This window comes from Vanessa atalanta, chromosome 25, assembly GCF_905147765.1.
Source record: "Vanessa atalanta chromosome 25, ilVanAtal1.2, whole genome shotgun sequence".
NCBI classification, from domain to species: domain Eukaryota; kingdom Metazoa; phylum Arthropoda; class Insecta; order Lepidoptera; family Nymphalidae; genus Vanessa; species Vanessa atalanta.
Window position 1 is genome coordinate 4,712,965 of NC_061895.1, and position 15,097 is coordinate 4,728,061.

The window sequence follows — 15,097 nt, forward strand, 5'->3', positions numbered from 1 at the left end:
TGATTATTTTAGTAGAAAAATCTAATTTATTTTGGTTATATTTATAGTAATTATTTCCCATATAAACATTAGCTATACTTATGTATATGTTGTTTAGTTAAAAATTGATTTCTTCCTTTCCATCATCATTGATCGGACATTGGAAAAATTGGAAAAAATAAGACAGCATTGTTTTACTAATCACCCTCTAAGCAACATTTGTAAGCATAGCTGCAGAAAATTTAGACTAAAAAATGGATAAAATTGTATGTATAGTAACATATAATCGATAATGCTTTAAACTTAGGATTCTTGACTAGTGTTATACAAAGCACCAAATCCTATCTTATTCTAGAAACCTTAGTGTATTGTTAATTTTTTTTATGGCAAAATTCGCGCTAGGTGTCGAAAACAATCATGAAACACGAGGGAGTGAGAATTACAAATTTACGCCGGTAGAATTCCTGTTCAGCAAGGCTCGGGACATAGATGAATTCGCAAATCTGATAGCTAATCCATAGTAATGTGCCTCCACATTACTGGAAGTTAGCCATGAGGCACCGTGAGAAGAAATAATTTTTCCTTGTTTTGAATAATTAGTATGATGTCTCTTGACAGATTTTGATCATCGCGGGCATTCTAAAGCGAATTTTGACAACGGCACAGGACATTTTACCGAGCCCAAGTGTTTGAATAAATACAGGTGACGGTACTCTTATGAGATGTACCATATCTACTAATTGAATTATTTCAAGTAGTAAGTACGACCGGAGATAGTTTAGGTGTATAATTTCCTCATTCCGGGCTGGTATTGACATTTTCTCGACTGAAAAATCAATGACTTTTTATACGGAGTTGAACACATGACCTTAGGATCTGAGGCCTTTAAAGCTAGCCATTAACTCTACTGCAGTCGATTATAACCCAGCCAATGTAGGGTAAGAAAAATCGATACAGACCTTCTAATAATAACATTCATGGCCTCTTGCAGGTAGTTCTTTATATCTGGACCAATGCCAAATAAGACCTGTGTTACGTAAAAGTATATTGCCTACTGGTTAGCCTTTAACCTTTCCATTTAGCTTATTTCATGCCACCGTTTTTTCACATATGTCCATTTATCACTCTGAAATATACGATTTTTTAATCACAGATAGTATTTATTATCCATTTCATTTATTATAATATTCGGGTTTTAGTTGTGACCTTTTTCTATCTGACAAAGTATCACACGTCTTTTCTGATTATTAAATAAAACTCATATTATTCAAGATGACAACCGAATTGGCTAGGATAAGATAATCGTAACAGGTTAGGTTTTGTTATTGAACATAGTTTGTATAATGTTGTCTTAGATTTTCGCGATTATTACACATTGAAATAAAACTAGTTTTTAACGGATTTAATCGCGTATATTAATTATTTTAACATCCCGACGTTTCGAGCACTTTGCAGTGTTCGTGGTCACGGGCAGACTGCAAAGTGCTCGAAACCCGAAACGTCTGCCCGTGACCACGAACACTGCAAAGTGCTCGAAACGTCGGGATGTTAAAATAATTAATATACGCGATTAAATCCGTTAAAAACTAGTTTTATTTCAAGAACATAGTTTGTGTTTATAATTATTTTCATGTTCGTTGTTGAATGTGAACATCCTGAGGTTATGCATGTGTCAAATGAAATCTGCATGTGAGCATGATTGAATACGCTCCAAGCCTTCTCAGAGGTAGGGAAGTCTATAGAGGCTGACAGTTTTATATTTATTCGATGTTTTAAAATACAAGGTCTTGAAATTCATGAAGGTTATGTTTTTATTTATTTCAGACAGGTTGGCAGATTGAAATAAGATGTAAAAAATAAGTTGGCAATATAAAAGATTTTTGAGAGATTGGCAAGTGCGTACATAATTCAATTTTAGACATTTTGTAATAAAATAGCTTACTATGAAAATGGACCATCTGATGCCAACTGGTCATAGGCATTATTTATTCCTTGCAATGTAAAAGCGTAATCAACTTTAGGATCAAATATGTTATGTCCCTTATGTTCCGGAGTACCGGAGTACATAATGACATTTGAGTAATGTTTATAAGCAATGTTTTCTTCTTACCTTTCTTCATTACAAACACGCAGGGATGGTCGAACAAGAAGTCGCGGAAGGAATTGCACTCGGGATCCACATTTGGTTCCCGACAGAGGCAGGTCGGCTTGAAAAACGGAAATGCTTGCAGGGTACGGAGGGCAGCTTGACACTTGGTCACCGTAACGGTTGAGCAAGCCACTGAAACAAAGACATATTTTATTAAATTATTTTTTTTATATAAATGCACCTTTATTGTACCTATCTCCAATAACTTTTAGGAATGTTGTTTGATTTTTTAAGAGATAAGATTGTAGGTAAACTACATAATTAGCATTTTCTCTTAACTAAATAAAATAAAGATGAACTTTAGTTTTGAAGCCACTGAAAGATATTTTCAATCTTGTTTGCAAGATGAATCGTAAAGCCCTTACATCGTTATCGTTATCGTCAAATATAAACTGATTAACAGTCTGGTAGATCCTGAGATAGAGTGTTCAAACTTCAGGTCGGTCAGATTAGAAGTTATTTGGTTTTCGAAATTAGTAGCAATCCAGTCTGGAAGTTTGAAGTCTGTGCACTCCTGGAAGCACGTAAAGACGGTCGTGCGCCTGGAATCTTTTCGGTCGTAGCCGATTTGCCGTTCCATCAGGTTATGAGCGTGAGGGAATAGATTATGAGTGTAAGGGGAGAGTGCATCTATATTTGCGGACAAACTTGTGCACTCTCTGTCGTTTGCTAGCCTCCTTGAGCCGCTGTGACCAAATATTTTTTAAGCGTTTTTACAAAATTTATGCGCCTAAATCGGATCGAGACATCGTGCAAAATAGACCTGTAACACTTTTTGACATGGGAGTATAAGATCTGCGCGTGGTATATTTACCGGTAACGCAAATTAAAGCAAAATCATGAAAAACATTTAGAAGTGTGAGTTTATGTTTTGAATGATAGGATAAAGTAGTTCCCCTTTAATTCATTTCAGTTCTGTATTCTTAACAATATATTACAAAGAATAGAGTAGATACTTATTGTAGCGTATATGATATAGCCAACAAGCAACCGACATCCGACCAACATTGTCCAGCCCATGTACCCATTATTATAGCGACTGGTTGAACGGTTAAAAATGGTTGCGTGATATTCGCCATCCCCATGTATTGTCATTAAGTCAAAAGTCAACTTTCATCATGATCGGTCTAACAGGGTCGATGTCTCGAACAGATACCTACATTTTTATTTTATAAACAAAGTACTAATTAAGTAAATGCAATACACTCTTTTGCCTTGACTTGGTCATAACATTGGTAATAAAAGACTTTTCCTTAAGTTAAAGATATAATAAAATTATATTAGAGATAGAGAAGAAAATTTCCTAACTTTCATAACACGCAAAAATAAACCGAAGTTGTTTAAACATAAAGTTCGGATTTGCTTGTTACTTTAAATCACATGACCTTTTCAAAAGGTAAAAATCTGAAGTTCCTTCCGCTGTTAATACGATCAAATAGAAATTGACAAAGGTTAGTATGCATGACCAGTTCCAGAAACTTTTTGTATTTAAAGGATGAATCGAAGTTTAAAATAGACTCGTTTTCGTCATAAGCATATTCACTTCGGCAATATTTTTACGCTTTATTTGTTACTCAAAGTCAATACCTTTATGGAATATAAGCTACCTGTTCTGTCTTCCTACTGTTAAAATAAGGATTTGATCTAGCTAAACAATATTTTCGCGTAATTTTAACTATAGTTAAACAGTTGCATGTATACGCATCGTAGTAAGCTTACGAATTTTTCCGACTAAGTGGACGAAAATCATCATGAATTTAGTTCATGTGCAGTACATAACCCACGTCCATCTGGAATAATGTACCTTTCATATAATAAAAGATTTTTCCAAACAGTAGTTCCAGAGTTTACTTTTAGTTTTTTCTATACATACAAAACTCTCTTTATGATATTATTATTCAATTTATTCAATGAAGGAGCGTTAGACTTGCTTATTGACAAAAATCTACCACCGGTTCGGAAATAAATATCTCAGACATGAGAAGAACCGGCGAAAATAACTCAGAGGGTTTGCACGTATAGTATATAAAATTTTTGAAAAATCCTTTATTTTTATATGTTCACATTATCAAATATATCCTGAGAACCGAGTCCATTATATTTTTTAAATCTTGTAAAAAAAGTCTTGTATAACCTGCCCTGTTATATAATGCGCGAATAACCCTCTTCTGCAAAATAAAAACCGTATAAATATCGTATCGTATCGTATTTATATAAAATGCCATTTTATTTATAAGTATTGTAAAATTAACCTTTGCTTGCGTGACGTAGGTTTGATGGAAATAGAATCTATATATGCAATGTTTGCATGCTTAGATTTAGCTGATATGAATTATCAAGTGAATGGGTGTTTTATTATTTTTTCCTTAAAAAAAAAGTAAATATCATAATGCTCGGCGAAGCCTTATTTCTCCTCATTGTTCCGGGTACACATGTGCCATAATTACATCCGAGACAGGTTTCCTTGTAACGTTTTCCTCGAAAGCAGAGCAATATATGAATTATAAATACAAATAAAGCTCAAAAAAATAGATCACGAAATTTTCGAAATCTTCGAAAATGAATTGCTTCAAATCGAAAAGCAAATTGAAAAAAATCTAATTTTGGTACCATGAGTATGACTAAACGGTTTTATAATTGACAAATGGACTAGCTCATGGTAAGTGGTCACCACCGCTCATAGACATTGGCGAGAAATATTAACCATCGCTCTTACAATGTGCCTGTATGTTGTGCCGTCAAATCGAAACACAAGAATATTAAGTATGGTGATTGACGGTAGAATATATAATGTGTTGGTGGTACCTATACAGACAGACGGGCTTTCTCAAAGTTTTATCTTTTTACTTAATGTACATAATTATACTCGGTAGCTGACTTTCAGTAATTAATTGAGATTTCTATTCGCATGTACTGAATGAGCCAAATCTGACTTAGCCGATCCTCCCTACATGTGATTATCTGAAGCATTAGGGGAGTTTTTGTCATTAGAGAGTAACCAGATGACTTCAACTTTTTCCCTATCGAATGAAGTGATCGAAAGTAATTAGGACAGTAATGACTAAATTATTAATCGCTTTTGATCAATTTATTTTTATGTTCAGAAGATAGGTAGACGTGGAAATTGGTGACCCGATAGGAAGAGGTCACATTTTCCAATATTTTAAACAAGGTATTTTCCCCTGGCAATTAAGCCGGCAATTCAAGGCACAAGGGAGACAATGGGACGGCAAATTTGACATGACTGAAAAAAGTTTAGCTTCAGGGACCCATAAATCAAAACAAAACTATTCAATGTCATTTGCACCCAGAATCCTTCGATATACGATCTGATAAACTAGTAATAAATAAGAGAAAAAGTGAATTAAACCAGATATATAGCCTTTATTATGATCTTTACTGTAACTTGAAAAAGAGTTGTACACTTTAATTAAAGTGAAAGTAAGTTGATGTAACAATAAGGATATATTAGGAAAAAAATTGGGAACTACATTAATTGATACATATATTAATTTTAGAGTTATTTTTTCTTTTATTTACAGCATAGGTAGGCGGACTGGCAAATGGGCCACTTAATGGAGCTCAGTACTGTCCATTGACATTGGCACCGTAGTAATTTTAACGATTTCTTACATCGCCAATGCCTTCAACCTTAGTAACTGAGATGTGATGTTCATTGTGGAACTTTTGTGGTTGAGTGAGTCAGGAGTCTAAATATTGTTCCTAAGAAGTAGAATATACGATGAGTGGGTGGTGTACCCAGTACATCATTTTTATAATATTTTTAGTAATTTAATATAATTCATTTTAGTACAACGATTATATAATTAATAAAGAGGTAATATTAAAAATAAAAACCTGGCGGAATGGAGTTCATGTTTTAAGTCCCAGGATAATCAATAAAACATCTTTAAGGAATGCAGGTTACAACTGACACACCTAAAACCAGAGTTAATGAAGAAACTGCAACTTTATTATACTTTATTGCATATAACGGAAATATTAAAAATAACCATTACTTTATATTGCATGTTTTATAAAATAAATTTTCAACTTGCAAATTTTAAAATGCGACATCACTAACGTCACGTCAACTTGACGAGGGTAAGTTATCGATATCAATACAAACGCTCAAAAATTCACCGAACATCCCTAATTTGTCTTTCGCTTAGAGCCGGTAAAATATGGCGTCATTTTTCATACGACGCTTAAGCACTTATCGTTTATTTGTATTAATTTCGTTTGTCTGACTAGAACTTTTTCGCGTTTAAATAAATAATAGGCTTTGGAATACATGAATCTCAATGGAAGTCGAAGATTACAGGTTCAAGCTCGGACAAGCACCATTTTATTTTGTCATGTTCGGTGGAGAAGAAAAACATCATACTATATGTGTCGGATGAAAATCTTCCACATGTGCAAGATTAGTCTCAAAATTAGGCCATAGCCCAGTCCTGTTGAATATTTACAGATTTTTTCAATGTTTGAAAACATTGATTGATAGAAAACATGTTGAAAACTTTTCTTTTCTATAATAAAATAAAATTAAAACATTTATTAAACTTCATAAGTGAGATTGAAAATAAACAATATTTATCAATGTATTTGCATACAGTATGTATAAAGTTTTAATTTAATCAAATAAATGGTATACGTATGCCCACAGGTCAAACAAAGAAACAATACATTTTGCATAGATAGAAATATGTAATTTTAATATTAATGTTAGTACCGGTACTTCGTCTAAATTAAAATTAAATGTCGATATAATTTTAATGTTGACGAAGCGGCGGACCACTAGAAAAATATACATGTACATAAAATTATACAAGGCAATGTGTGCAGTAGTTAAAGTATGTCACCCTTGGGTATTAAAATATTTTATTTCCACGCAGTATACATTAAATTAATTACTTTTACCGGAATTGTTATGTACATAAAATTTAAAATAGTAATTCATTATATTATTTAAAGGAATAAAGTTATAGTTATCGTTTGTTTATTGTATATGGTAGCTCAAACAAACAGATTAGTCAGATGCAGTGGTGTAGCTATCGTAGGGTCAAGTGGTTCAGTGCACCAGGGCCCCGGAGCTCAGGAGGCGTCTAACCTAAGCTTTGAAAAGAGCGGGTCAGCAACTCGCGAGCTCCTGAAGCTAGTAAACGTCGACCATGCTCACAAGGTTTTTTTTCTTATCTATAATTTTGAAGGGCAATATAAGTTAAAGAGGGTGAGGGACCGGTTATTTTCCTATGCATCGGGTCCCTTGCCCATCTAGCTATAGGTCAGATAATTACAAATATAATATCTGGACACGTATGGTTTGTTACACGAACGGCGTAAGCAAATATTTATCTTGAACGAGGAACGAATTTATGACTGAAGTATTCAATTTTGTTTAAACCTAAATTAGAAGAAGAATGGGCTCTCCGAGGCTAGGCCACTTCTATAACAAAATACTGGCCTTACCAATGATGAATGAGTCAATCAATCGTCTCAATTCAAGTATTAATTTAGAACTAGTAGTTGTAATTTATTAAAGAACAAGGTTAACTTTGATTTGTGTTGTATAAAGATGTCAAATTTGTTAAAAATCAATTTATCCAGAATTAATTATTATCATTGTTCTAATCCTCATTACATAATTATGCGCATACCTAGTTTTGAGGTTTAGGACAGTACAAATTTGGAATTCAGTCACATGGCAATTTAAAAGTGCTTTTGAGAGTTTACTTCAATAAAGTATAATACATATTTAGATTGAATATACAACCACAAAAACGAGTGTAATAAATAGCTGTTTGTTGGTATTATAATGATATGAATTTTGATCTCACAGTGATTAAATTATTATTAAAATATTTTTTTTATTAATTTCAATCGGAACATTGTTAATTATTATCGTTTATTTGGATGAGATGGTAGCATTGTTCGACGTTGTTGCGGATTTTGTTGCTGCGGGTGCGTCAACATCATTGTCAAATGTCAATGCACAACTGTCAACTGTCAACAGTTGTGCACATCTTGACAGTTGTGCAATGTGCATGTGCTGGTCTTTTTTAATTAACGATGCATGTCACGTATGCTTATTGCTTATTAATATTAATAGAAACGATAAAATACTATTGATTTTTTAAGTGTATTGGAGATTGGGCACTTAATAAATAGTTTATATATTTCGTATATTGGTTTTTACATTCGTTTCTGATTATTTACAATTTATTTGAAACGGTGAGTTACTTACATTTCATCATCTATTTATTTACGTACTTAAGAGTTTCGGGTTACCAAACCGTAAGTAAACCAATTTGTATTCATTTAATCGAAGCATCTTAACTGTGCTTTGAGTTTTATTTAACTCGCTCTTCGTTTAATTCCAGCCTTTGTACCAAAACTCGCCACTTGCCTGGCCACACCTGAATTTCGATACATTTAAACACTCCTCTGGTGAGATGCGTGACATTAAATATTCAAAATCCTAATCTCAGTATTTATTTTCATTAATTCCTTAATATTTTAGTCCAAATAAAAAAAAAGATTTTGTGAATGCCCTAGATAAGCAATATTAATAGAATAGAAGATTAAAAGAATAGTCAAATCCTAGTGTTTTAATAGTTAGCATGGAAATGCATATACATATGCATTAAGCACATCAAAATAACATAAATAAAATATAACAATGGTACCGACAGCAAGTCTGTTGAGATACAATAAATATATTAAAATTTAAAAAAAAAGGACACAAGTTTAATTTTAATTATTTAAGTATTGTAATTGCATCCTTATACTGCTATATTGCAATATTTCAAGCAATAATTTGCTTGAATTTGTTACTTTTAATGTAAAATTATATAACTATGATAACTTATTTTGGTCTGTACCTGCTTCTTAGACATTATTAGGAAATACTTATTGTTTATGCAAGATATGTGGTAAATTGTGTTGTCAAAATGGAGCGCTTTTTATTATTTTGGATATTATAATACAAAATTGATAAATATTGTTTGATGCATTCAAGCAAAGAGTTTTTGCTGAGTTGGAACTGTTGAAGGGTGCTGTTTTGTGGAAGAAATTCTGCTGCTCAGTGACCTGCTGTTGATTTTGCTGTTATGTGCCTCTCTGCTCTGCTTTTATTTTTTATAATGAAATAATTTTCTCTAGTTCAAAGTGCACTATCCTGCATATTCCTTTAATCTTTAATCTTATTATCAAAATTAAAAAGCAACACCAACACATAGACTAATTTTGGAATATAGCTAATTTCCTTAATATACTTGTTAATTTGACATTTAAATTAATATAACTGTAATTAATTCAACATAAAACATTCACGGATAATGTTTGTTATATATATATCATATTATATTGGTGTTATAGTTAGACATTTTTACATGACCAGATATTGTCAAGGGTGCCCTGTTTGTTTATTATAAAGTAATACATTTTTAATAAATAAATAAAAAATTTTGAGTTGTGTTATACATTTTGCTGTCTTACTTAGCCTTAGATTAAGTTTTTTTTATGTTATGTTCATATATACATATATATATATTTTCTTGTCTTTAACTGTGTTATGATATTGATTTACAAGTGAAGGCATACTGGTCATTCTTTAGATTTAATTTTGCTATAGATTCGGTAATAAAGTAAACTTTCCTTTTTATTTAACTTGTGCGCATCTTGCTTTTGACTTTTGCATTATACTCTACATATATAATATTGATAGGGAATGAATTATCCTCCTATTAATTTTATACTTTATTAGTTTGTAACCGTAATATTTATTAAAGCTTGGGGTTTGAGCAAAATGCCATTACCCTGTCTGTATATCTCGAATATACCCAAGGAAAATAAATAATACGATTTTCGGGTGATAATAACCACTTGTACATAGAAGCTTATCTAATGACTACTTTAGTTAACAATCTAACCACACATAAATACCGAATGGTACTTTTTCAGAAAAGCGATTCTAGACATAGCAACATGATAAAATTGCATTCATGAATATGTAATATATAATTGTTGTTTTTATATTATTTTTTAATTTAAAATATTACAGTTCTTTTAAACCTATTAGCTGCCCCCTTGATGCATAATATCATACACCACTTACAGAAAGAATGTTGTATAAAGACGCTTAATAAAAGTTTATATTTATCATGTGGATTAATAATAATAGTATATTGTTATTTTATCTTTAAGTATCTATATTAAATATTAACATAAACTGATTGTCACAGCCCACATATCCAGATAGGGTACCAATAAAAAACAGCATTGGATTTTGAATCCTAACTTGGAAACTGAAGCACTTATTTAGGACATGATTCATTGCTTATCTTTGTTTTTCTTTATTTTTTTTGCTGAGTTTTTGTAAATTAAATAGTATATTATTTGTTTAATTTAAAAAAAAAAATTGTTAAGTTATTTTTTTATGTTCTTTTATATAATTGTGCCGTATCCCAAATAAACATTTATTTCTTTGTTTCCAATAATAAAAAAATCTAGACATAACGATTAAGGCTTAAGGCAACGTATATCCGACTGTTTTTTTTTTCGTATTTTGTCCGTAGAATGTGTTATCTTTTATGTTTGCACTGTTTGTCTTTCCTGAATAAATGTTTTCTTATTCTTAAGTAGTAATTCTATCTAAACTGTTCGCAGATTCGATCTTCAAACAAATGTTGTTCCAGTTGCAGAGATTTGTGTAGATATATATATAAATGGGTACCACACACTCACTAATTATTCTACAGCTATACCGTAATACAATTATTGTATTTGAAGGATGAGTGAGCCAGTGTAAATACTGGCAGGAAACATTCATTGATTAGAGGCGGCATGATGTTTATAATTGATGGTTCATCTTTCTCAAAGTCGTTAGTATCCTCTTAAATTTAGTCATATATTTAATACATAGAATATAAAAAAATATATTACGAGAGATTTTAATGAAAAAAAATCGTAATATCTTCATTTCACGAAGCGTTTTCGTATTATTTTTTGCAAAACATTGAAAAATCGTACAAAGTAGATTCCAAAAAGTGGGCCTTGTTTCAATATTTGTTCAAGCGACTAAACGGAGGGCAGATTTGACCTAGAAGGTATTTCTTGAAGGTTCTTTGAATGATTTTGTTTATTTCTTTCAATATTATTATTTTATCCATCAAATCCTGGAATGAAAATACGTGACTGAAGTTTAAATGATTAAATCTGATTTTTGTCTTTGACGCGAACCAACTACGTGGAAGATGAAAAATCCTAGAGATAACAGTTTAGGCAAGCCTCGAAATGCCAATACAAAGTTTGGACCGTGAAAAAACCTCAATTCATAAAACGTAATATCGTATCGAGTGCTTTCAATGAAATAGCAATCTCGGCGCTTGCAGCATATCTCCCAATTCATCAAAAAATCGCCAAAAAGTATCAAATTTTTGGAGCAATATGTTTGTGGGAGTATTTAATATAATTTGTCGAAGAGAAGTTATGGAAATCGTGTTGTCACTAATATTTCTATTAGCAAACAATCCATTTTCCTCGTTCAGTTGGCTCACCGGAGATCAATACCTATTTTTAACGGAAACGTATAGATGACATTCAAAACTGCGAGACCTGGCAATGCTGTTGTTCCATTTGGTTAAAATAATAATTCAATATTTTTAGTGTCAGACGAATACCAAATATAAAATAATAAATTATATACAGGTGATATTCGTTCAAATTTAGTACTTTTGAATTTATTTTGCTTATTATTGAATAATTTATTTAATTATGACGTGTATATTATCCAACTAATATTATAAATTGTCTGTTTAGATATTTTTGACTCACTATTGTAAAAACGGCTGAACATAATGGTGGTAGGGCTCTGTGTGAGCCCGTCCGGGTAGATACCACTTCTCATAATATATACAATTCTAAGTATTGCTACTTGTTGGTTTAACTATATTCAACAAACAAGCACAAGGGATGTCTTGTGCTTGACACATCTCAGCTTAAAATTTATTACGGGCCAATGTCTTTGGATAGTGGTGACGATACCCTCAGGTGACCCATTTGTAGTAAATATTATGCTACAAAAAATTAAATAGAATGGATATATAGCTTATACATAATACATTAGTATTAACTCAACATTTATACTCTTTAACACTAGCCTTGCTCGTGTGCGTTGCCCCTGTCGGAAGTATATATGAATAGCAGCCGGAAAGGCCCAGAGGATTGAATAATAAAACACCTAAATCTTAACTAAAGACAGATTTAATTTCTATATAAGCAGAGGTATATTCTCTAGAAATAAACTCGTAATTCACCGCAGAAACCGATCACCAAACCTCAGAAAATCATATGCGATTTTAACTACAATAATTTAAAAAATTAAAGCATACACGCATCCGAATACCGTATCACTGTAAGTCGCTTTTCACCATTCATGACTGAGACACAGAAGTGAATTACAGATAGCATTACTGAAACGGTTCAGACTATTCAATTTTAAAACTACAATACCTATTGGTCGAAATATTATGTTTGAAATGAAATCAATTGTTACGAAGACGTAATAGTAGAAACTGAAAACTCAACGTATCATTCGTCCCTGTCCCTGAACTTGGGGACAATGGGGCAATATTACAAAAGGTTCCATTGTACTGCACTCGTTTGAATCTTAAAAATACAAAAGGCTCTTTTGTACTTTATTGCATACTACATGAGAACTGCACGAATAACTAGTTTAGTCTTAGGTGAGTGTTACGGATCCTCGTATATGTGCCTTTTTTTAATTTAAATATGATTTTATGTTTCTATATTGGTAGTATTGGTGCTATACCGTTTGGAAAGATACTACCGGCTTGAGTAGCCAGTGTTTGGGTACAAACGTGCTTTATACTATTCCTAATTTGTAATTATTTATAGGTGTTAGTGATCGGTATTTTAAGTGATGGAACAATTTGCCTGTCTGCTTTTTAAGATAGATTTAGAGAATAGGATAAGACCGACCCGTATTACAAGACGCGAAACGGCATGGCCTCCTCTTAAACCGCGTGCGTAGTATTAATATATTATTAAAACTATGTGTGTATTTATTATATCAACAAAATATCTTTGATTTGACTACATTTATACATTTATTTTCTTTAATTATAAACATTTAATAAATATAATATTTTAATGACTAATATCAATCTTCATAAGGGTGAAAAATTCATTGTATTTAAGTAAAATATCTGTTTAATTTTCGGTATAATCTACACTCCGTGTGGTAGCTTTTCATTCAATATAATATTGTTAAATGACGAATCGCATTTTTGAAAGAGCTTATAAATACTTGAATTAGCATTAGCATTAGCAGCCTGTAAATTTTCCCACTGCTGGGCTAAAGGCCTCCTCTTCCTTTGAAGAGAAGGTTTGGAGCATATTCCACCACGCTGCTCCAATGCGGGTTGGCGGAATACACATGTGGCAGAATTTTATTGAAATTAGACACATGCAGGCTTCCTCACGATGTTTTCCTTCACCGCCTAGCACGAGTTGAATTATAGACACAAATTAAGCACATGAAAATTCAGTGGTCAGGCACCACTGAATTTTGCACCACTGGGTTTGAACCCGAAATCATCGGTTAAGATGCACGCGTTCTAACTACTGGGCCATCTCGGCTTACTTGAATAATGGATATTTTTATTTTGATTGTATATCATCATATTTGTCTACGATACACACAATACTTTATTAGAAATACAGGTCATTTGTGGAGGCTTTCACAGGTTAGTACCATCGTTTTATCATTATCAAGTGATTCAGTCAAATCAAGCCGTATCATTAGTTTTCTTTTTCTATCATTAGATATGGCTGTCATCAACCCCTCAGTTCTATCGAATAGCGACAACGCTTTTATTTTATGTGTTCCGGTTTGAAGAGTACTTCTGTCATAGGCAGAAGGGTGTAACAAGTTGGAAGTAAATAAAATTTAAGTGTCAGTCTGTTATCTCAAAACAAACGGCTTTTTAAAGTTATTAAAACGAACCATTATCTTTTTTTCTTAATATTAAATCTATTCAGAGGTTTCAAACAATTTTGTCGAGACCAGTAGTTAGAATATATAAAACTTAACCAATAATTGTGAGTTCTAAATTCGGGCAGCTCCTCTGAATTCTTATGTACTTTATTTGTATTTTCATTTCGTGCTCAGCTCCAAGCTCCTTCCGAAAATGAATAAATGAGGACTTATCCTATCAGTGGGACATAACATTTACTTTAAGCACTTATGGGTTGGAATCATGTCAATGGAAAATAAAGCTGCCATTAGTTCGGTATGTAAATTCCTCGCAAAGAATCGGTAAGTAACTCGATAGCTACTCTAGATTCCGTACCGGTGGTAGAATTTACAGTTCGATATTTAAATTAACTGTTAATAATTCCAAACTTTACTGCACCATCCTCGTGAATCATACTGTTTTATACTCTAAAATCTTACTCAAACTGAAATCTAAGTCAAAAATATTTGTTCGTATCGGTCTGGTAGACCCTGAGTTTTACATGTTCAAACAAGTTTTACAGCTGTATAATGTTAGTGTAGATAATTCATTTTTCTCAAAAGAGAGCGATTTTCAAACTCCGTATTAAATATCATATCCTAACCATTAAAGATCACTTATCCAATGCATTGTGAGCGCTGTCACCATCCACAATAGGAGGGACTTGACGAAGGATACGCCATTTTGTCACGGCTAATTCTCACAAAAATTTCCGCCAACCGACGTCGTTTTTACCCAAAATTTCTTTGAGTTTTGTGTTTGGAAACAATGGACTCAGCATTAATCTTAATTAGCCGCCTTCACGACTTATCAATGTCGAGATGAGTAAGAACTGTTAGTAGAGATGATGAGATTTCTTTGTGTCTCAAATGAATTAATATATTAATATTGAAAGTTATGATCTATATATTAATTTTTTAATTTTAATGTT

At 32.2% G+C, this 15,097-nt stretch overlaps 1 protein-coding gene across 1 annotated transcript in view; it reads right to left on the reverse strand.

Moving 5' to 3' along the window:
• Positions 1 to 15,097, reverse strand: part of LOC125073786 — a 62,783-nt gene that overhangs the window by 35,774 nt on the left and 11,912 nt on the right. Inside the window, exon 4 of the mRNA XM_047684823.1 lies at positions 2,090 to 2,260. Within this exon, the coding sequence (XP_047540779.1) occupies positions 2,090 to 2,260 (171 nt within the window). The remainder of the gene's footprint in view (positions 1 to 2,089; positions 2,261 to 15,097) is intronic.